This window comes from Halictus rubicundus, chromosome 13 (assembly GCF_050948215.1).
Source record: "Halictus rubicundus isolate RS-2024b chromosome 13, iyHalRubi1_principal, whole genome shotgun sequence".
Taxonomy (NCBI): Eukaryota; Metazoa; Arthropoda; class Insecta; order Hymenoptera; family Halictidae; genus Halictus; species Halictus rubicundus.
In genome coordinates, this window is record NC_135161.1 from 9,376,349 (window position 1) to 9,400,935 (window position 24,587).

The following is a 24,587-nucleotide window of genomic DNA, read 5'->3' on the forward strand; positions in this document are numbered from 1 at the left end:
CGCCTCCGTAAAATCATTCCGTGTCCCGAAACGCCGACAAACGAACGAGGATTCAAAGAGACGAAGCCGCTTCTTGCACTTTGATTAGGCGAATAGTACTGCTTGTGCAGACAGTCTTGTAGTCAGGCTTGCTTGCAGACGTCTGTATATACTTGATCAATTTTAGATACCATGGACCCTTTGTGTTGCCGACTTCGGGCTCGAAAGTTCTTTGTGTATTCCAGAGAACCGTGTGCAACTTTTACATTTCGACCGGTGAACAGGTGACGGAAGTTCGCCGAAAATTTTCCTGGATCTCGAAAGCCGACATTTTTCGCGAAAACGGAAAATGAAATGAAATCCGAATTCTTTGGTTACGAGAAAACCGAGCACTCGGAAAGTTTTATTTCGACTGAAGATCCAATTTTGATTATTCACGACAGGGTTTCGGGAAGTAATTCGGAGTAGTTAAGGGTTATTGTAATTAAGGGTTGGAGGAGTTAAACCCTCCGTGTGCTATGCCGGAGTCATTCGTGACCCGCGGGGATAAGCTCGGACAACAGTCAATACTTAAAATTTTATTCCGATATAAGAAAATCGCTGTTCCCTCTTCATCCGAAATACGGCGAAAGCCGGTCCCGAGCCATCGCCTTATATCGAATGAAAATCGTAGTGAAATATCGGCGTGGGTCAGGAATGACTCGGGCATAGGCCCAGGACTCGCAGGAGTCCGAGGGTTAATAATTTTGATAGGTTGAAATTAATTTACTGGTAATTTTTAATCCTCCGAATTTTTTTCCAGGTTCTATGTTATTTTTACCACTTTGTATCTCCAAGCAGTTTTTATAATAAATGCATAAAGTCAGAGAATAATTAAACTGCCTGTGTGATTTTCCACAATTTAATTTAACGCGTCGCCTGCAGATCTTTGTAATATTCCCTGGATTTATTATTTTACATGAAATTTTTTTATCCGAGGATATTCAAAATAAAGAAGAGATCGTGTTAAATTGTGCCGACGTGGATACGCGTCTTTTTGCACGCATTTACCTTGGGTTACATTTTACACACAATTTTGCATGGCACATTTTGCACATTTACCGGTGGTGGGTCCCCATAGATCATTCATTGAATGACTAGCAAAATCCATTAAGACCGACAACGTTAACACGTTGACTGGCACGTCGGTCATGTGTGAACAACATTATTCTTTCGCTGTCAAACAGGTTCAGAAACTAACATCTATTGTGTCGTGTTCTGACGAACTCAATTTCATTCAAAGAATTATCATTATACTATGAACATTTATATTTTATTCTTTGCTGTTTTATCGTACTCTTTGCTGTCTATATATTCTGCTAATAATTTTACCAGGTCGAGAATTATACGATTACCGTAAATCCTAAGGGAGTCTATTTCAGTTACAATTTCCTCTATTTTATTTATTCACTCTTGTCACGGACGCATGAAATCTGCAGTTTAATTATTTTGGGGCATCCCATACATAATACGACTTCACTGGGCTTGGTATATTCCCTCATTTTCTCTACGACGTATTTCAGGAAACGATTTATGATTAATTTGTCCGGAAAATACGGAAGCGAATTAAAATTGAATAACCTGATATCAGAAATTCTATTTATTATTAGAGATAGAATTATTATTCCTCGACTTTCTTGCGCTTTTCTCCGACTAAATAGCCGTTAATTGTCCTTAATTCCCTCATTTGCTCGGTTCACCTAATTTCCCAAGAAAATGACGGACTAACGATCATGCCTCGGCAACTCAGAAGCAAAATGGTTGAATAGAAGCGCACGGTCGCTCAAGCAGACCCTCTCCCCCATTAGATCTAATGAATGCAATCGATTAGGTTAAACGCGAGTCCCGCGGAGAGGTTGCTTCCTGTTTGCGGGAGGACCAAGCGCGGGGGAGCGTTGCGGGATTCATGGGGATCGCCCATGGATACCGTCAATCGCCATAAACGCGAATTCAATCGCGGACACCGTCTCCGGCGACAATCGACGGCCGGGAATTCCGAATTTCGGCGTGTCATTAGGCGGAACGCGATCGATGAAGCCCCGCGAGGCGACGGGACCGTGTTTCGCACGAAATTTCGCAGTCGGTCGCAGGATTTCGCGGAGCATAATCAAACCGGAAGCAATCTAACGTCGACCGGGACAGAGGGTGACAAAGTTTTCGTTGGCCAAAGTTCGAAGGTGCTCGGGACGCCTTTTAGGCTGCGGTTACGGCGAGCGCGTTTCGCGATGAATTAACGTCGCAGATTAATTCGATCTTGTTCCAATTACAGTATTAATTAGTTTTGTTTACGCCACATGCTTCCTTCCAAATTGCATGAAGTTGGAAAAGTGGATACGCCGCAGGTGGAAAAGACACGTTTTAAAATTAAACAAATTCAGGCACCTCTAGGAACAACGAAAAATTTTTTTACGACATAAATCTTCCGTAGATTCGAAGATTGAAATCTCCCCTCTAGAACGACGTAAAAAAACTTGACTTACGATTTTTTCTAGTCGTTTTATGAAAGTTTGAAGGTGTACGGGGTACTTCATAGTGACATACTGTACCACCGAACTTGGTCCTCGTCTTCGTTCCATAGAACGGCGAAAAAAAATCGTACCTCAATTTTTACGGTGTCGTTGCAAAGAGGAAACTTCAATCTTCATTTCCGTGGAAAATTCATTCATGGGAAAAATTTTTTAACGTTTCCACGGAGGTTTGAAGTTGTGGCTTTTTCGAGGAAGAATGGGTCTACTGTTTTTAGCTGCTGCGTCGTGTAGAAATGTCTTCGAGGAAAATTAATAATGTTGTTCGAAAGTCGAGTTTTCAAGCTTTAATACGAGCCCAAGTTTATTGCTGTACGACTGTTCTTTAGGAAATTGCAAAAGGTTAAATATCGGAAAATTGTATCTCGGTATTTATACAGTTAAGTTTCAATTAATTTTTGCACGGTTCTTTTAGGAACGAATTTACCGCGTAAAAAAATAATTACAAATTTGATTGAACCAGTAATGGGTTGCTTAGGGACTCGAGCAATGTGGGGGGATGATTTCGACGTGATTACAGGTCATTCGTTGCAAAGCAAAGAGCAGCCGACTGGTTTAAAATGCAGCGAAACGGGAACGGGTCGGTTCAGCACCGAAAGAAACCGTAATCAGCGGGAAAGTTTAGCAAAAATCGCGCGAACTTAATGAACTTTCCGGTAAATTCTTCCGCGCGAACGTTGGATTGCTTTCTTGTCCCCCACCTTCCGTCCTCGAAAGGTTCTCGTTATTCCAGATTCGTTAAATTAAACTTTGCTAAACTGTTTTGTCCGCTCTGTTGCGCGATCTAGCGCCGCCCGGTAGAGTAATTTATTTCGTTCGTTTATGTTAATCGAATATTTCCAAAAGAATCTTCAAAATCAAACACTTAAAGCTTATCTTCTCCGAATATTTTCAAAGATAACGTTCTAAAGCAACTGTACTCGAGCCTTCAGCTATCATGAGCTTATATCTAAAACAAGTTTAATCATTCTCCTCTTAAGAATAATAATCTGAAGAGAAGTTGGTAGATTCCACTCAAGATAATTTATTGGTTTGCTAGCGCCGGGGGAAAACTTCATTTTTAATGAAATTTATGGGTAATCTTATATCTCTTCGTAATGCTTACCAAATTAGGTCAATTTTGCTTGAGACGTTCTCCAGATTGTCTCTCTACAAAAACAAGCACCAACTTCAATTTCTGCCAAATTAACAAAGTCACTTCTGAATAATGTTGAAAATTACTGTGTCAGCTGTCTACGTTAAAATAACATTAACAAAATCAAATTTACTTACACAACAAATAAATTATCTTACTCTTTATATTGTGTATATTGTAACGAAACTGATCAAGTGACATACAAAACTGCGGAGACCCTCCGAGAATTCTCGATATATGTCCACGGGTCTTGCGTCATATATCGTCCAGGAGACATACCCGAGTTATGTTTACTGTCCTCGGTGCCCGAGGCCTCTCGAGCTTCGGGGCCCCTCACGGTGTATACCCGGCAGAAGTGGGGATAATTCCGCGACGTTTATCATCCAGGGCTTCGCGACATATATAGAGAAATCACTGTACTATGAGTCATTCGTGACCCTTCGCGGTGGGGACAACCTCAACCGTTGATACGTACAATTTCATTCCGATATAAGACAACGCTTTTCATTTCGGTATAAGAAAATTCGCATTCCCGTTTTCCTTCGATATAGGGCGAAAGCCGGTCCCGAGCAATCGCCTTATATCGAAGGAAAACTGAACGTGGGTCAGAAATGACTCGGGCACAGGCCTAGAACTCGCAGGAGTCCCAAGGAAAAAATATTTCCAGAACACTATTTTTGGTTTATTTATTATTTAATTCCGGTTTTTTACAGTCGAGTCGGACAATTTCTATTTTGCATAAGAACGCAGTTTAGCAAAGAATTCTTTCATTTTCATTTTCAAGTCACACTTTCAATTCTTTCACTTTCAGTTTCATTTATGATTTTTAAAAACCTCCGGGATAAACAAAGGCACGGATTGAAAACTTTCTCGGAGAATCTTTCCCCGATTAAATCTGTCCTCAAGTGTACGGAAACATTATTCCGCGCGTCGTCCGGGTTATCATCGGGTTACGTAAAAGAATAGCGGAGGGTCCCGGGAACGGTATCGACTTGCAGAATAGTTTGATCCTCGATCAGGCGAAGGTCCTACGGTGCGACGAAGGAGGATCCCACCGGTTGCTCGTAACAGGCGAGCCCGCCACAAGCGAGTTCTGCTTTCAATAACGCCGGAGAAATTGACGAACCCATCGGGGGAAGTCGACGTTTAAGCGACTCAATCCGTTTCAGAAGTTCCCGGTTCTCGAAACTCGTGTGCCGGAAATAAGTTTCTCGTTGAAAAATCCGCGATTGCTTTCGCGCGCCCCGAGACTGAATTTCTCGTTTCCCCTCCCCTCCCCTCCCCTCCCCACCCCCCGAGCATTGGAACAAGAATTACTACTTTCGGATTCATGCATTTCGTATGCTGGCCCGCTATACTGGGTGCTACCATTGACGAAACCCTTGCAATTCAATCTGGCGGCCCTTCGGCCCTGCTGGGTGTCTCTTGCAATTGTTCAAAAGCACTACAAAGCGGAATGACATTTTTAAGATTGAATATCAGTTTTCCTGAGAAGCTAGAAAATTGAATTTACACAATATGGTATACACAATATTTTGAACGAGTTACTTTTTTTAAGAGAATTGTTGCCCAGAGCAATTTTTGCTCCCTGTAATAAAAAATTAAAAGTTGTATTGATTTGTGTTGGTTAATAATATTGCTATGAGCTAGCTGTTTAAAATCGTGGAAATCACAGTTGTAGACTGATTCACAATATTTTGAACGAGTTACTTTTTTTAATAAAATTGTTGCTCAGAGCAATTTTGGCTCCCTGTAATAAAGAATTAAAAGTTTTATTGATTTGTGTCGGTTAATAATATTGCTATGAGCTAGTTGTTTAAAATCGTGGAAATCACAGTTGTAAACTGATTCACAATATTTTGAACGAGTTACTTTTTTTAAGAAAATTGTTGCTCACACCAATTTCTGCGCGCTGTAATTAAAAATTAAAAGTTGTATTGATTTGTGTTGGTTAATAATATTGCTATGAGCTAGCTGTTAAAAATCGTGTCAATCACAGTTGTAGACTGATTCAGACTTGCAGTGAGACTCGCCATTTTTAATCGTCCGTCACTCCTAGTAAAGTTAACTGATTGAAATGAAATTTTCGGGATACATAGAGCTCGCGTCAATGTACAAAATGCACTTCGCGGATTTTCACAACAGCCTTCCATTGCAACGAAATTAATTAAACTATTCAGGTGTGCAAGAATCCGCCGCAGTTGCTTAAGGGTTGATGGGGTAGATTTTGTGTTGGGTTGCTAGCGAAACACCCTGTAGATTGTGTGGACGTTTCCGCAGTTTCTAGCAAGCGGAACTCGCGTTCCACGGGAACACGTTGCCATTTTCGCTTTGCCCGCGGTCAACCCTTGCAGGGAACCCCTTTGTCGCGGTCCGCCGAAAGGAATTCCCTCGTCGTGTCGGCCAATTGCGGAACTGTGGTGCCGCCGGGACCTTCTGGCTCTAAGGAAAGGTCGAAAGAATAGTTTCGTCACTTCCGTTTGCACCTTGGTAACCGACAATCGATATTTAAGACGCTCCCCCAACCTCGATCCGTTCGAATCTCTCGAAAAATGGCCGGAGCTTTTCATAAATTGAGGCGGCTTAGCACTTCAGCAGCTATTTTACAATCCCTTAAAAACCGAGGAGAACTGTTCCCTTGATACAGATATAAAAAAGCACTTCAGCAAATAGTTTCGTACAGAAGTTGTAAAATTATGGAAAAATGTTCTCGAAACTTTCTTCAGAAAATTGAGGCTACCCCTCGTTCCGTAGGGGTGGATCCAGAAAGACGTTTTACAAAACGTTTACAGTACGTCGTTTACAATTTTTTATAGACTGTGCAAAGTCTTTCAAAAATTTCCTTTACTCTGCATTTAAAAATTCAAAGTCACCCCTTGTTTCGTAGGGGTAGAAAGACATTTTACAGAACGTTTACAGTACGAGCTTTATAATTTTTTAAAGACTGTGCAAAGTATTAAAAAATTTTCTTTTATGCTCCATTTAAAAAATTACCCCTTACTTCTTAGTGGTGGATCTAGAAAGACATTTTACAAAACATTTACAGTACGTCCTTTACAATGTTTTAAAGGCTGTGCAAAGTATATGAAATATTTCCTTTATGCTCCATTTAAAAATTCAAAGTCACCCCTTGTTTCGTAGGGGTAGAAAGACATTTTACAGAACGTTTGCAGTACGTCCTTTATAATTTTTTAAAGGCTGTGCAAAGCATATGAAATATTTCCTGTATGCTCCATTTAAAAAATCAAAGTCACCCCTTGTTTCTTAGGGGTGGAGACAGAAAGACTATTTGAGAAACGTTTCCAAATGAAGAGCAGAGTAAAGAGAGCAATCAATTTGCTAGGATATCGTCCCAATTAATCAAGAGAGCTAGTGAACATTTTATTAACAGGTTCAGGTCACAATAAAACCAAAAGTGCGAGTGAAGAAATTGTTAAAATATTTATCTATCCAAGGGATCAGGTGAAAAATTTACTAGGAGACCCAAGTTCCAATTAATCAAGAGAGCAACTGAAAAATTTATTAAAAGATTCATCTATTCAGGGAACTGTTGAAAAATTTGCTAAGAGACCCGAGCCCCACTTAATCAAGGGGGCAAATTAAAAATTTAGGAGGATGATCAGGTTCCAATTAATCGAGACAGCAAATGGGAAATTTACCAAGAGAGCAGGCGTTAATATTTTATTCTCGCGTGACAAAGACCATTGTCTCCTCTTCCCTTATTCAGAACAGTGTCTGCGGTCAATACGTGAATAATTCTGGAGATGTACGGCAGTTTAGGTCGAACACTATACCTTCCGTCGTTGAACGAGGCTCTCTTTGAGGATGCTCGTGCGATTAGACCTTCATCCCTTTCTTCGACGGTGTTCATTCAAAAGGGTGGAGTCACAGGTTTTCGCTACAGTGTAGGTCAGGGTGTCGAGAGAGATCTACCCTTGCTGTAGACGTAGTCTTAGCTACCCTTTAGAACAGTCCCTCGGAAGTGTCGTTGTCTGTTCCACTCGATTCGAGGGCTCCAGAAATAAAATGGCGTCCGGGATTAGGCGAAACCGAGTCTTTCCGAGACAATGAGGAAGACGCGTCACGATACCTCACGGTTGGAACGCTTGTAATGCACGTTTTCTCCGTTCCGCGCGTTTATTGTTGCGTTTATAGCTGACGCAATTACTCGGACGAATTTAACGCTGGAACAGTCAAAGTGGCGCGTTTTTAATTTCGTACGAATATTGCCGCGTTTGTATGAAACGGGTACGTTAGACGCACAGTACGCGGTGGAACGAATTTGAACAATCGCTTCCGGTACAATGTATTTGTGCGTTAACGTTATTAACGAATTGCGTTTAATTGTAGCTTTTGCTAATTACACAGAGCCTGTATTTGTTGAGATTTTCCGAGATTTTTATGCAACGAGCACCAGTAAATTTTCAGAACCTGTGTTTGTTGATATTTGCCCTCGGTCGTATGTGCAACGAATACATTTTTTAGTCCTATTCACACAGGAATAGAGAATTATGCGAAATTTATGCTTGTTGAGATTCGGCGCAACATTTGTACAGCGAGTCAATTTTTTGGTCCTGCTTACTAGTTGAGCATGATTTTTGTGGAACCATAAATACATTTTTTTTGCGAGGTCTTGTGAAATCATTATTATGAAAATATCTCTATATTTTCTATATTTAATATTTTCTATATTTCCATATCTTTTATATCGCTATATTTTCTATATTTTCTATACTTAATGTTTTCTATATTTTTATGTTTTCTATATTTCCGTATTTTCTATATCTCTATATTTAATATTTTCTGTATTTCTATATTTTCTATAATTAATATTTTCTATATTTATGTATTTTCTATATTTCTATATTTTCTATATATAATATTTTCTATGTCACTATATTTTCTATATTTAATATTTTCTATATTTCCATATCTTTTATATCGCTATATTTTCTATATTTTCTATATTTCTATATTTTCTATATTTAATGTTTTCTATATTTCTATATTTTCTATATTTCCGTATTTTCTATATTTAATATTTTCTATATTCTCTATATTTTACAATTGAAAGTGACGCTTCTAGATCCGCCCGCTCATAAACAAATGAAACCGCTAATGCGCTGGACCACGGTTGAAAATTGTAATTTTTGTCGAAGCATCGACTGGAATAAATTCGAGAGACCGTGGTTTATCGAGTTTCGTTTCACTGAGTGAACCCGAGGCTTCGATTCTGCAGAATTCCGGCGATACGCAGATAAACCGGCTCGCGACGAGTCGCCGACGGCACGGGATGAAATTTCATTCGGGGGAAGGGTTTCTTCCAATCCCGAAAAGCTGTAAAATCCCGGGCAAGGCAAGACAATTACCGTGGACGCAGATTAAATTCGGATCCCTTCGCGAAGCAACGCTGCGAGAACGGTTCGACGCTCGAAGAATTCGTGGACGTGCGTCGATCTGTTAAACGTTCCCTATCTCTGCGACTCTTCGCAGCTTAGGCAGATCCACAGGCTGCGACAGAATGAGAATCGGAATGTAACGTGACGACAGTTTTATGTCCTAGCGAGGTCACTGATCTTGAAAATTGGAAACGGAAGAAATGGTTGAAAATTAAAAAAATTGTACTCTCTCCTCCTTACGTTCTTTTTTTAGTAACATATTGAAGATAAAAGAGACCCTTTACAGAGCGAAGTAATTAGGTAAATCAGAGATTTTTTAACAATTAGAATGGCGATGCTCTACACGACTTGATTCAATCAAATCTACAGTCCAATTCATGATGCAACAAAACAAAAGCAAGAACTGAGTAAAGTTTCCAATCACGTCTCATTATTTTGTGACAATAAACTAGAAGTAATTAAGGAAGGAAATTAATGTTGCTGCCATATCTGGCAATTAATGGAAACAATTTTTATTTCGCACAAAAATCCGCAACGTAACTTAATAAATGAACCGAAATCACTAATAATAATGCTACGCTAAAGATCGATCAGACAAGATGGAGCATCTTATAACAAACATCGTCACGCAGTCTGTTAGAAAGTCAATTATGTCGAAACGCCGGGAGGGGATGATTGCCAGCGCGATTCATCGGTGTAGCCTGTGTAAAACAGCGAGGTTGCGTAACGCGACAGAAGGAAGCGAGGAGACTAAACTAAATCTCGTTGTTTTCTAATCGGCATGATCGTTTACGGGCTCGTTCGAGCAAGGTCGAAAGTTTAGAGGCACAATAACACGAGCTCGTTAGCCGTAACCCTCTCTCCGCGCGATTCTTGCCACGTGCTCCCGTTTCTACGACGTTACATTAAGCAGATTGCGCCCCTCGGTTTTCCTGTCCGCGGACAGGGCGCGATACGCCTCGCCGGCAATGTGTTTGTCACGTTCCAGTTCCCAGTTTCCAGTTCCGAGTTCCCGGTTTCCAGCTCCAAGGTGACGGGAAGCTGGATAAATCTGCCGTCGCGACGTACGCGTTAATCGTAATAAAAGAGAGTGCGCCAAATGGCACGCGTCGCGACCCTGATAAAAATCTATCCGGATGCTGTTGAAGAGGTGCTGAGAACACCTGAGAACTGGAACGTTTTTGCTGAGAGAAAAAAGATCGCGAAGCCAACACCTCGTTAACAGGCTCCGTGGAATTTACCGTCCCGATGTTTATTTAAAAGAAAGTCTGCGAATGAAATTGTTAATGCACCTTCGAGAGAAGTATAGCAACCGAGAGTATTATATACGGAGAGTATTGAAGAAATTCAATTTCTGCTGAGACTCGGGTCTGACAGAGTCTAAGAACTGAGAAAAATTAGGGGTAGTGGAAAGACTTATGAAAGAGGTGAGGGTTAACCTCTTAAGCACTGTACGCCACTATAGTGGCTTCCGTGGAAAGCGTCAGTTTGAACGGTTTGAACCACTATAGTGGTTTCCGTGGAAAGCAGCAGCTTGAACAGTACGAACCACTATAGTGGCTTTTCCGTGGAAAGCATCAGTTTGAACTGTACGCCACTATAGTGGCTTCCGTGGAAAGCTGCAGTTTGAACTGTACGCCACTATAATGGCTTCCGTTGAAAGCGCCAGTTTGAACGGTTTGAACCACTATAGTGGCTTTTCCGTGGAAAGCACCAGTTTGAACTGTACGCCACTATAGTGGCTTCCGTGGAAAGCTGCAGTTTGAACTGTACGCCACTATAATGGCTTCCGTTGAACGCGCCGGTTTGAACAGTGTGGACCACTATAGTGGTTTCCGTGGAAAGCAGCAGCTTGAACAGTACGAACCACTATAGTGGCTTTTCCGTGGAAAGCATCAGTTTGAACTGTACACCACTATAGTGGCTTCCGTGCAAAGCGTCAGTTTGAACGGTTTGAACCACTATAGTGGCTTTTCCGTGGAAAGCACCAGTTTGAACTGTACGCCACTATAGTGGCTTCCGTGGAAAGCTGCAGTTTGAACTGTACGCCACTATAATGGCTTCCGTTGAACGCGCCGGTTTGAACAGTGTGGACCACTATAGTGGCTTTTCCGTGAAAAGCATCAGTTTGAATTGTACGCCACTATAGTGGCTTCCGTGGAAAGCTGCAGTTTGAACGGTGAAGCCACTATAATGGCTTCCGTTGAACGCGCCGGTTTGAACAGTGTGGACCACTATAGTGGCTTTTCCGTGAAAAGCATCAGTTTGAATTGTACGCCACTATAGTGGCTTCCGTGGAAAGCTGCAGTTTGAACGGTGACGCCACTATAGTGGCTTTCGTGCCTTCCGCGGCCAAGTGCGCCGTCCCTGGGAGTCAGGGTTGCGGACAAGCGCGCCGTACCTGGGAGATAGAGTTGCGGACAGTCGCGCCGTGTTTAAGAGATTAACGAATTGCCTCAGGGGCTGTATTATGTGGGCTTGTACAATACTAACAGGACTAACAAGACCGTGGAATGTGTGTATGGTTGGCTGAAAAATTGTGGATCCTGCAGGAACAGTTCCCCCCAAAGAACTCTTCAGGATTGACGTTCTTCCATTGTTCTGCCCTTAATAATCCTTCCCATGTTACTTTCACAATGCATGTTGAACTAATCAGTCCTCCCATCTTCTGTTGCAGATGAAGAGGAGCCGGGATGACGCCTTGAGTCGTCGGAGCAACGACGGCGACTGATTATGACGCGCGTCCGCACGCGCCGCGATCTCTCTCGTCTCCTCCTGCCATTCTCACCCTTCAAGACCCTTCATCCTCCTCGTAGCCTGATCCTCTTTCTCTTCATCCTGGTCTCCGTTCGCAGTGTCTTGCCCTGCGATGAAAACACGAAGCCTGGGAGCCGTGGCCCCGTCAGCAACCCTTGTCTCAACAACGTTGCGAAGAAGAGTGATCCCCAAACTGCTCCAGAGGATGTTCAATCCTGGACACAGCTTTCTGTGAGCCAGGAGCAGGATTCAGAGGATCGATCAAAAATTAAACGAATCCTCCACGCGATTAATCGTCCATCGCAAAGATCAAACCAAATCTCAATCTCAGCGACAGGATCACGCAAGGATCATCATGTTCTACAGTCTCTAGAGGATTCGCCAGGATGCAAGTTCTCTGTCGACACGTCTGTTAGTTACTCTGAGAGCCGCAGACGCCACGATAGGCGTAACTCTCGTCAGAATCGTAGCTCAAGACTCAACGATGCTTTGGCATCCTCTAACCTCGATACCAGCTCCTCCAGCAAGGAATACATTGGGCCTAGAAAGAAGAGGAACTTCAGGAACGGTAAACTCGGTGCCAAGGGTACCCCAAAGTCCACGGACCTAGAGGAACCAGTGTCAGAGTGCGAGGAGTGCGAGGAAGCCGAAGAGAGCACGGAGAGCTCTGATAAAACTACCGAAAGCCCCAAATCGGGCGAGAACAATCAAACCGGAGATGCTACCAGCTCCCCGGAAGTGGACAGTGATCTCCCAGCATCGCCTAGCAATGGGAGCAACGAGGAGCCCTTCACGGGATTCGAAGGGTCCCAGAAGTTCCCCATAAAGGTGACCTACAAGCCCGCGGTGATTCCCCAAGTGGAGAAGTTCGATAGAAGACACTTTGGCCCACCTAAGTTGGAAGCCACTGAGACGACCTTGGCTGCAAACCCCACGACCTTGTCCCCAGACCTGCCTAAGAGCGCTGGGAAAGACGTTCTTCATAGGCACCGCAAGGTAGATGAGACCACAGAAGAGGAACGAAGGCAGGAGACGATCGACACGATCGAGAACGCGAACGATACGGATGATTTCTGGCTGCCTGGCGCATCCTCGGGTCGAAGATCCTCGAACATAGCTGCTGGCAAGCCGGCGTTGGAGGAGAAACGGACTACCACAGCTACTACCTCGATTCCGGCATCAACCACTCCGGTTGATAAGGATGAGAGGATCGAGGAGAGCACAATTCCGTCAACGAAATCGAGCGAGAAGATAAACGTGACCATCCTTGGCTTGTTCGAGATGACGAGAGGAGCTGAACCTAGGCCCGAAGGGCCCAGTGAACTTCAGGCCGCTAGGATGGCTGTGGAACACGTCAATGCAAAGAACATGCTGTCCAAGTTCAGGCTGCGGCTCGTGGACAATGACACCAAGGTGAATCTTCATTGATTTTTGGAAGATTTTGTGTTAGCTATGCTAGATCCTCTTTGCTAGTTAGTCCCCTAATTAGTTCTTTCGCGACCACCTTAGTCACTGACAAGGGTGTCCCGGTGACTGATATACCCTGATTTTGATGACACTTTCCACAAGTATCCACTATACAGAGTTTACTCGATATATGTCCCAAACACGAGTCAAGTCTGGGACATATATCGACCAGGAGATCTTTGATCCACGCCAAACGTAGAAAAGGACATCTAGAGGCCTTGGTTCATTGCCCCTCACGGGGTATACCCCGCGACAATGGGGATAGTTCTGGGACTTTCATCGGCTAGGCGTTTGGGACATATATAGAGCAGACACTGTACCTACCTAACAACATAACCGTATTTGTCCCTTGTGTCCCTTTTTTACTTGAAGGGAGATATCAACCCCTTTATCGGTAACTGTCTTTTTATGTAAGTGCTCATAAATCGGAAATGACGATAGCTATCAAAAAATGGTTGAAGTGAAAGTTACATTGAATTTTTAGGTCTATGAATCTGTGGAAAAAATTTTTTGGAAAAATCATTTTCAAAATTTTTTTTTCCAAAAAATATAATTTTAAAAAAAAATTTCCACGCAAATTTATTGGACCAAACATACGACATAACTTTTGCTTCAACTATTTTTTTATATCTTTTGTCGTTTACGATTTATGAGCGCTCACATAAAAAGATCGATTCAGATGCAAGGGTTGATTTCTCCCTTGAACTAAAAAACGAGCACGAACGAAATACGGCTGTATTGTGAGGTAGGTCTAGTGGATACTTGTGCAAAGTTTCATCAGAATCGGCGTGTATTCGACGACGAGTGTTCAGGACGAACATAAGTGAGAATCGTCGATGAACGAGAGAGCTCCCTTTCTTTCGGAGAAGCTGAGAGAGGAGGATCGCTATTTTTCAAAGCGGAGAATCTTCGCGAAACTCGTCGGGATTGGTTAGATTACGAATCGCCTACGGCCGTCCTCCGGGAACCCATTTTCACGAGAAGCACGCAGACTCTGGCTCACGGCCAACAAGACGTGGAAAACGAGCTCACGCACTCGGCCGAGTTCGCAGAAGACACGTAAAAGCCACGTGACGCGCTCCGGGCCCCTATCTAATGAGACTCGTCCGAAAAAAAAGATCCGGGGCGAACTGTTTCCCGAACCGGGAAACAATCGGCGAGATCCACCCCCGCGAAAAGTTTGCCTCACTGCTCGAATTCGGTGCGTACCAGAATCCCATTCTCTCGAAAAGACTGCCAGGTCTCTCTTCGTCTCTCCGAGATGGAAACGAACCTCCTAATTACCCGCCCTTCTCCTGCCATGTAACTGCCGCCGGGAAACGGAGAGACGATCCTACTACTTGTTGAATTAACTCCTCCTCCGTCGAGTCGCTCTGGGAAACGTGCGACGATCATTAATTCTACCTGGGATTTTGCATCGCGAATTGGTCCATTGTGTCAGAGGAACAGCTGTTTTCGAACAGCTGTACACCTGCTGGGTGAGGAAACTGATTGGCCATGAGCTTGATTAGAGGTGGTCAAATAATTGGGCGTGTCCGTGGGCGGGGTTAACAAACTATTCTATGATGGCTAGAGTCAGTTTGCTTTAGAGCAGTTTATGTTTGATTTTGTTGGGTGATGAAATGTGAGTTTGATGGATGATCGACGGATGCTTAACACTGTTCATAGTCTGTGAGACTGGTAGGCGGGGCTAAGACACTTCAAGGCGGATCTAATTCAACTTGTCATTTCTTCGTAAATAGTTTACGTACTATTCGATTTGGTAATGACAGAAGTATAAGTGGTAGTTGTGACAGTCTCTCGTCAATGTTCAGAGTTCATAGAACAGATGGGCGGGGCTAATAGACTTTAAGGCGGAGCTAGCGAAGACCAATGGCACCTGCTCCTTGTTAACTTGTCATCTCTTCACAATAGTTTATGCACCGCCATCTTTCGCTGGAGACAACAATATTGAATTTAAGAGGAGATTGGGCTTTAACCCTCGATAAAGCAAGTGGGCGGAGCTAGTGAACGCCAATCACAACAATTTGCCCTCGATGGGTTCACTAGTCACTCGTCGAGAATAGTTTGGTGTCGCTTCTAGATTGCAGATTTTATGAATTCGTGTCAAAAACGAGTAGATCAAATACAAAACTACAGAGCCACGCCCACGATTCGAATGGGCGGGGCCTAGCAGCTCCCGGGTACTGATAGGCCCACGGTTCGTCAATCCCAGGCACTTTTCCTCGTCAAATAAACTTGTAGCCTCAATATACTTCGCTCCTGTGCCGATTGACTTTGTCTGTCGATCTCCAGGGAGCGAAACAGCCTGCGGAGACTGTTTCGCATTCGATTCTCGTTCGCCCGTTCACCCGGTGATTCAAGGAGAGCGCGAATTAAAGGGTTGCCACCCCCAACTTGTTGAGTTAATACGTTCCCCGGTTTTTCTGGCGTTTCGCCCGCGAGCCAGTCGCCAGTCGTACAATGCGAGAGATGCATGCCTCCTGAAGTCGTGGAACAGGTTTTCGCGCGGACAATGGTAGCCGCGCGGGTTGTACCAATTCCTTTTTTGGACGTTCTTTTTTCCGGGGCCGTTGTTTGCCTCTCCTCGGGGAGAATGGGCGTCCCCAAACAACGGTCGGTGTTATTTTTAATTCGGGAACGGGCCGCTGCGGAGACGGAAATGACCGGCCGCCAAATTCACCCCCGCCCCCTCCCCCTATTTTTCTCTCTGTCTCTCTGTGTGTTTGTTCTCTCTATTTTTTCCGTTCTGTTTGCTGTTTTTTTTTCGGTTCGGCACAAAGGCTAACACGCGCCGAAAGTAAGATTCGAGCGCAACCACTCTCTCTCTCTCTCTCTCTCTCTCTCTCTTTTTCTCTCTTTCTCAGTCCGTCGCGCGCATGTTGTTCCGATCAAACATTCGAGCGATTTAATTGCTCCCGGTGGAGTTGCATGTTTTCGAGCGAACCAACGACCCTCGTTACACGGTTATCGACAGCGCGTTGACGTGGAATCGAGGAGTGGCAGTTGACACGAACCAAGAGGAAAAACAGTTCGACGTTGCTCGTGGACGACGCTCGTGCCGGAGACAACACGAGAGCGCAGCTCGAGATACGTGCCGCCCCGCTCGTCCTAATTTCCCGGAGATAAATTCGCGTGCGTTCATCAAAAAAACAGAGACTCTGTCACGAGAGCTTCTCCCGTCGTATCGTGCGTTTTTCAGCTTTAACCCCTAGCACTCGAATGGCGACTGTAAGGCGCCACTAAACATTGCTGTATCATTATTCAAAATATTTTTTTACAGTATTAACCCTTTGCACTCGAAGCTATTTCAACTCCAAAACGAAACATTGCTTCCGACCTAGAATATTTCCCTTCTATATATTTCTTGTCACGTCATACATACGAAAATGGCACAATTTACTCGTACAATAATGAAACGTTTAGTAATTTATTAAATACGAACAAATTTAACGCTAGGTTTACGGAGCCCTAAAAATGACTATTTTACATTTCCTTATAAAAATAACATGAATATATCTATCAAAACCTGTAGCCATTTTTTTAATAATATATACCCAGAAAAATCAATTTGTTAAATAATTCCTCATGGATCCATGTTTCGCAATCTCAATATTCGCGAATTAAAAATTCTAGAAACCGTCATTTTGACGGGTCCCGTAAATCTAGTGTTAATAACGTAAAAAATATTTTGAATAATAATACAGCAACTTTTAGTGCCTTACAGTCAACATTCGAGTGCTAAGGGTTAACGCTAAACCTACCGAGCCTTAAAAGCAACGAATACATGTTGTCTTATAAGAATGACGAGATTGAATTTATTTGGATTTTGTGCGGTTCGTATTATAATACATTCTCACCTAAATATATTTATTTAATCATTTCCCACGAAAGCACTTTTACAATTTCAGTAATTGTAAAATAAAAAATCTAGAACGGTCATTTTGACCGGCGGTGGTAGGTTTAGTGTTAAATTTGTTTGCATTTAATAAATTACTAAACATTTCAGTACTCTACGAGCAAATCGCACCATTTTCGTATGTATAGAATGAAAAAATATATACAGAAGGAAAATATTCTAGGTCGGAAGAAATGTTTCGTTTTACAGGTAAAATGGCTTCGAGTGCAAAGGGTTAATCCTTCGCGAACGAATTGCCGCTGTTACGGAGGTTATTATCGGACTGCAGATTTATTTAAAATAGAAAATTTTGTCCCAACGGAACCGCGGGAAAACCGAAAATTTCATCGTCCTCGATCGATTTTAATTCAATTTCGCGACCGGTTCCTCGTGCAGCTCCTTCTCGGACGCGGCTGTCGCATAACCTATGTATGCGAGTACGTTCCTCCGAACACATGTTACACGATCCTCGAACTCGAAAGCGTTTCACGACGTCGTCGCCGTTTTTCCCTCGCTTTTTCGAATATTTTCACTATGCATCTACGTGTGTGTCTCTCTCGGTCGTAGTGCGTCGAGGTAGCGCGGTCTATGTGGGTCGAAATTTCACTTCTAAATTAGCTTAGCGTGCATTTGCAAATTACGCTTGTTCCAAATCTCATTTGCAGCTGCCCCGTGGACGACAGGGGGCGGCTAACTCCGGGACGAACGTCGCGCGAATCCGAATAAATATCGAATGAACGGCAAATTGCTCGGAAACGGATAGCCTGAGGATGTGCTGGTGTGCTGGTTGGACAGACCACGTGAAAACATAAGCCGAGGGTGTGGAACAATGTTTGCACTCGTACGCGGCTTCGTTTTTCGAGGAGACTTCCTACAGGAGATTCGTCCGGCCACGGTCAGACAAACGTGTGCAACGTTCGAACGCGATTTCCTCGAAAAGGAAGACCCGTGGGAAAAAATTGCACTCCATGTTTTCGGCGTGTTTCGTAGCGTAGAATATATGTTTTATGTATGGAATATGCAAAAATATTCCGCGGAACGTTGTTACAGAGGCAGAACGAGGCTTACAGTTTGCGTGTTGCTAGGTACCCTGTATGTATCATGTATGACGTACAAACATTTTCCACGAGAAAGGGATCTCAGGATCCCTTGGAAGACAGGCCTCCAAAATTAGTGTACACAGAATGTGACTTTTCTACATGAACGTACGACAGTTCGAAGATCAGGAACTTTCCAATTGGAATTCAATGATTCTGCCACTGATAACGGAATGGTACAGTGATTTTTCTATACAGGGTGTTCACGCTATTACTAGCCAGCGTTTTTCAACGCTGTTGGAAAAAGTAGTACTGTTTTTTGTACGCAACACAATAGCGTATGTAATATTTTTGTGTTTATACTATTTGGTTAGATATGAAGGTGACCTTCAATTTTTTAAATGGAATGATGTATATTTTCTTATATCACACGAAAGCGTGTGTCCAGGCGAATTCATCCGTATACTGCACAGTGACCTCCAAGGTCATGCAAGGTCAGAAATGGTAGAAACATTTTGAAAATTTCGTACCATTGTGTTTACTTTACAATGGGTTAGTAATAGCATGAACACTCTGTATACGTCGCCAAGGCCTGCACGATAAACGTCGCAGAATTATCCCCACTACCGCTGAGGACGCCGGGGAATGTAAAGATAACATGGCTCGGGTATGTCTCCTGGACGATATAGTGATTTCTCTATATATGTCGCCAAGACCTGGATGATAAATGTCGCAGGATTATCCCCACTACAGCTGAGTATACCTCGTGAGGGGCCACGAAGCTCGAGAGGCCACGGATGCCGAGTGTAAACATAACATGGCTCAGTATGTCTCCTGGACGATACATGACGCTGGCAAGACCCGTGTTGGTGACAACTATCGAGAGTTCGCTGTATATCGAAATTCAGTGACACGAGAGGTACAAGAGGGAGGCGGGAGTCTCCGTGCATCGAGGGTTCGAACGAAACCGGAAATCCTCCGAAATCCATACGCAAGTATGCAGCGTAATAATTAGTATACCGAAGTTATTAGTCACGGCAGCCAGCTTACGTGTTCCCGGGGTGATTTGTGCGTTCGCACGTCGCGTCGCGAGCTCGAGTCGCTTAAAATTGAGATTAGACCGCCGACGCGATTTCTGGCTGCGCATAAATCAGACGACAAGTGTATCGAGGGCGACAGGACCAGCACACCGGACAAGAGAGAGAATGAGAGAATGAGAGAGAGAGAGAGAGAGAGAGAGAGAGGGCAGTCTCTCCCACAGGGGTTCGCGATACCTCGAAACGCAATTAAGGAATGGGCTCCGCGTTTAATTCTATTATACGCTTTGTGGACCGTCCCCGGGAAGCTCGCGTTTCCTGAAATATGATTTTCCTTTTGCCCGTCTCGTAACCCGAAGAGAAAGAGAGCGCAGAGAGAAAGGGTCCCGTGGGCTCGCAGATTAAAGTGCGCGCGCGCCTCGTTTCGAAAAGTGGGTTAACCCTGAAAAGCGCGTCGCGACCAGCGACAGGTCCAATTAAACCCGTAGACGCGAAAAAAGACGGTCCGTTAAAAGGTTCGTTTGGACTATCCGCGGGTCCACCGGCGATAATCTTCAACGATCGGCCGCGTAGCAAAGGGGCTTTTGCTTCGTTAGCGTGTCCGGGAGCCGTTCGAACTCTGTGCAAGCGTGCGCACCCTCTGTGCACTCGAAATGGAAACGTTCGAATAAATTCGAGGCAGAAAACAATTTCCCGCAATAGCGTATTCCAGCCAGATAAGACACACGGTCGCACCGAACCGCGTCGTTATCTCGTTTCCCTTTTTCCCCCGTATGTTTTCCAGCCCCTGTACGCGAACGTGACTCGCATAGTGATCGCCAATTGATTACCCGTCTACCTCAAGCGCTAGATACCTAGCCGCACTCGCCCCCTTCGTTCGTTAATTTCCGGGCTCAAGAAATAAAGACACTACTTCGCGCATCTTCCGTGCGCACTGTTCTTGGAAACTAGGTGGACACTTAATTACTATCAGTAATCACGATTTATAGGTTTTTGTAATGTTTTCATAGTTTTGCGGTTCAGTCTTTATCGTAAATGCATAAAATCCGCTAGTAAAATAAAGAATATGAAACTGGTAGTATCGTCAGTGGCACAGTGTTTACTCGATATATGTCCAAAACACGGGCCTAGCCAGTGACATATATCGGCCAGGAGATACTATTCTTCGAACGTAGAAAAGGACAGCTGGAGGCCTCGGTTCATGGCCCTTCATGGGGTATGCTCCGCGGCAGTGGGGATAGCTATGGGACTTTTATCGGCTAGACATTTGGGACATGTATACAGTAAACACTGTATATTGAATGTTAATCAGGAACCACAGAACAGGATCGGCAACAGAAAGCTGGATCAATATCTTCGAAGTACAGTGTTTACTCGATATATGTCCACAATATGGGTCTAGCCAGGGACATATATCGGCTAGAAGATTTCTTTGATACACTGTCGAACGTAGAAAAGGACAGCGAAGCTTTTTGACCCCTCGTGGAGTATACCCCGCGACAGTGGGGATAGTACCACGACTTTTATCGCCTAGATATTTGCGACATATATCGAGCAAGGACTGTAATTGCTTCCGAATGCGTTCACTTTCGCGACCCCAGGCCCATAAAACGACAGAATCACGACACAATCAAAGTTCCATCGTTCTGTCAGCTTTTTTCCAGATTGGTATTGTCCCCTGTAACTTCAACAATTACACCCGGAGTAATCTTTACGAGCGATTACACCTTCGGACCTCGAATAAACCGTCTCGCTCGGTAATCCACCGATAATTATGAGACGGTTCGAATCCGCAGAATAATCGATTCGAGTGACCGCTGACAAAGAACCACGATAGGAGAAAATCGATTTCGCGCGGATTGCAAATGAACGCCGTGAGAATAAAAAAAAGAGAGAGAGAGAGAGAGAGAGCGAGCTGCCCCCTTCAATCTGACGAATTTTGAACGATCACAGGGAACAGACTCGACGAATTTTCACGTTGTTCGATGTACCCTCGCTCCTCAGGGTCCACGGCATGGCATTTCCCTCTAAACTACTTTCGAGTCAATCTAGCCATTCATTTCCAAGCTGTGATCGAAACGAGCCGAGGAACCTGCGCCATCCGCTTTGCAAAAATTCGATGACGGTAATTCCGGGGGGCTTTCCTGGTGAATTAGGGTTGCGACGGAGTGTCAGTCGACGGGCCTGAGCTTCTTCCTAACGACCTGGCTCGATTATGCTGTCCTATAAATTTTATTTGCCCGAGCTTTCTATTTCTCGTGCTTGGGTGCAACATTTTCTGTAGATTGTGGCCCGGGGAAAATATTTTATAAATTCGTTCGAAGGTTGTGGCAAATTGTTTACACGTCAAACTGTTCTTTCCGTTAAGGGGGTATTTACGTTCAGCAATTTTAGATGAGACAAATGATGGGTCAGGTTACTGGTAGGCTGAAATTATATAAAAATTTCTTTGTAACTTTAACCGTTTTAATAGATTGTAAATAAAAGGTGTCCTTAAATTGTCTTAATGTTCTTAGAAAGGAAACAAAAATTGAAATTCATACTTCTTCAGGCTATAAAAAAACTGTGGTTAATATTGTTAATATTTCATCATTTTAGTTTACAAGGGATCTCTATACTTTACAAGTGTGAAAAATTTGCAGATTCGTCGATTCATTATTGAGATATAGAAGCTACGAAAATCATAGAATAATCCTGGAAGTCATAGAATAATTTAAATAATAATACAAATAATTGCATAAGAATGAAAGAAAGAAATATAATCTTTGTGCATTAAGTAATAAGCTACTTATTTTTATTTCACATGTTGTCTGAAATTGACAACGCCAAATGGGAATAACCCCTTAAGGCAAAGTGGCACAAAGAAGCTTCGGAAATGTTGGAAGAATGCTCGGAGAAATAGTATAAATATTTAAAATTTCTGTCGCAGTAATCTCCGGGAAAGTCGTTCTTTTACCAATTGTATTGTCTTCTTGCACAGGTTTAATTTCCCGGTGAATAATTTCGTTCTATTCGTTCGGGAGTGGGATCCAGAAACAGGATGAGGCAATTCGGAACGATATACAGGGTGTCTCGAGGGCTTTCGCGGGATCCTTGGTTCTACGTCAAGGTATTACGAAAGAGAACAGAGTCGAGTGTCTGCCACTCGTCAAATAATAAATCGAGCATCGCCGTGTGATTTCGAGACCGGCGCCGGGGCTCCTCCCCTTCCCGATTCGTCGCTCGTATATTGCTTTTCTTTGTGATCCAACCTCTCTCCGTTTCGAAAGCTTCGATCCCGAGCCCCTCTTGGCCGATTCTTCCACGATCCTATTCCCCGAAAACGGTTCGTTAGCGCGCGCTTTGCCACCGAAAATTGTACCTAACAAGGCCGCATGCTGGGAACGACGTCTGCGAGGAAACCGGTTCGATTCTTGCCGAAACTCTTTCCCAGAAATCTCTATCGTCGAAGGGGTGAAAACAACCCTTAGCCCTTCGAGGACGACGGCCGATCTGATTTCTCAGAAATGTTACCGTAATCTGGCGGTGATTCACACTGCTCGACATTTTCCATAACTCCGTTCAAATTCTAGAAAGTAAATAATATAGTAAATTCTCGATGTATGTCAACAACGCGGGTCTTGACAGCGACATATATCGTGCAGGAGACATATCCGAGCCGTGCTATGTTTACACTTCTCGGCGTCCAAGGTCCCTCATTATACCCCGCGGTAGTGGGGATAATTCCGTGACATTTAACGTCTAGGCCTTGGCGACATATATAGAGAAATCACTGTGAATAAAAATTTTGTGCGTCGATTGCAAGGAATAGGAATTTTAAGGACACTTAGTTCTTGTGTTAATAATTCTAATAAATTACAGATAATAAATTAGAATCCTAACACTCCTTTGACATGCCACTGTTCTGTGTTTCTATGAAGTATAAAAGTCGTGCCTAATAATTTTACCATGAGTGATCAATTTTTAAATATTCCTTAGAGTCAATACTGTCAAAATACAATGTCAAATTTTAATACAATGTTGATACAATGTCAAAAAAGATAAATTCCCTAGGATCGAGTCAGACAAAAACTCTTACCGGGGGAGCTGAAGGAACCAATTGCGACCGTCTGTGCAAAATTCGACCCTAATCGGTCTGGGGGAGGGGGGAGGGGAGGGGGCAAGGCCCCAGTTCGAGGCAATTCGTCCCGCAAAAAGGACGCCCGGTTTTATTAAAATTTTCATTTCCCGGACTTCGGTGGCCTAACGAGTTAATAATACGAAAGACGTGGGAGCTCGGGACCATTCACGGCGACTGCCATAATCGCGTGGAAGACGAAAGGTTGAAAAAGATGATGAAACGGCGAGGCGACCGGTACAAATGGTCAACATATTTTTCTGCTGACCTAGTCTCCCCATTCTCACGGTTCCCCTTTTATCCAGGGGAAATGCAGATAACAGACAATATCACGGTCGTTCGTCAACGGTTATGGCAGCAGGTTGGACCGCCGTGTCCAGTTTCTCGTCTCGTTATTTTCTTCGTCGGGAGTTTCACGTTGAACCGGACGTCGGGAACTTTTGAAAGGATCGAACGAAACGTTGCGGACGATTAAACGGTGGACGAAGACCCTCGGAGATAATTGGAAAAGGTAGCCGAGCCGCGTCTGTAACTCCGTTCCTCTGACTAGCTTTGTCCCCCTGTCGATGATCGACGTTGACCGAGACAAAGCGCCGCCGATGAATACCTTTATCAATCAGACGCTTCTGTCGCGTTTCTGCGTCCCTCGGTCCGCTCCGGCCGCTCTGTGTACGGAAAATGAATTAACACTCCAGGGGAAAAATTAACAAGGCAGGTCTCTGTCTGTCCTCCTGTGCTGCTTGTTCACCGGAAATTCAATTTTCCTTTCGTCCTCCTTAATTATTGTTCCGCGGTAAGACAACCGGAATACTGGTCCCGAGAAATTCTTTAATTGCACTCATTTTTGTAGACGACTGTCTGCAGTTTAACCCATTTGCATCGCCAGCTCAATTTTTCATCGTACGCTCAATTTTCCTGGTCACTACCATTATTTGTTAACTAAAAAATAGAAATGGAGGGTTATTAAAGATGAAAGTAGTCATTCTGATTTTTTCTTATAATGCTGAAGTTCTTTTACTTGTAGTCGTTTTTGTACTTAAATATAATAAAAAGAAAAGTTTGGTGATAAAGGCCTTCTTTTCATATTTCCTTATGATGCAAATGGGTTGAGACCTGTACAATTGTTTTTAGTAATACGAAAAAATGTTTCAGGAAGAAAATGATTCAATGTTTACATCAACGGTACCCTAGTAGATC

General features: G+C 43.6%; 1 protein-coding gene across 4 annotated transcripts in view; it reads left to right on the plus strand.

Annotated features, from left to right (window-relative positions):
- The window catches only part of Gaba-b-r3 (gamma-aminobutyric acid type B receptor subunit 3), a 79,371-nt gene that overhangs the window by 3,834 nt on the left and 50,950 nt on the right, over positions 1-24,587 (plus strand). For all 4 annotated transcript variants that reach the window (XM_076799274.1, XM_076799276.1, XM_076799275.1 and 1 more), the window contains exon 2: positions 11,755-13,247. In XM_076799274.1, the coding sequence (XP_076655389.1) occupies positions 11,811-13,247 (1,437 nt within the window). In that variant the 5' untranslated portion in view covers positions 11,755-11,810. The remainder of the gene's footprint in view (positions 1-11,754; positions 13,248-24,587) is intronic.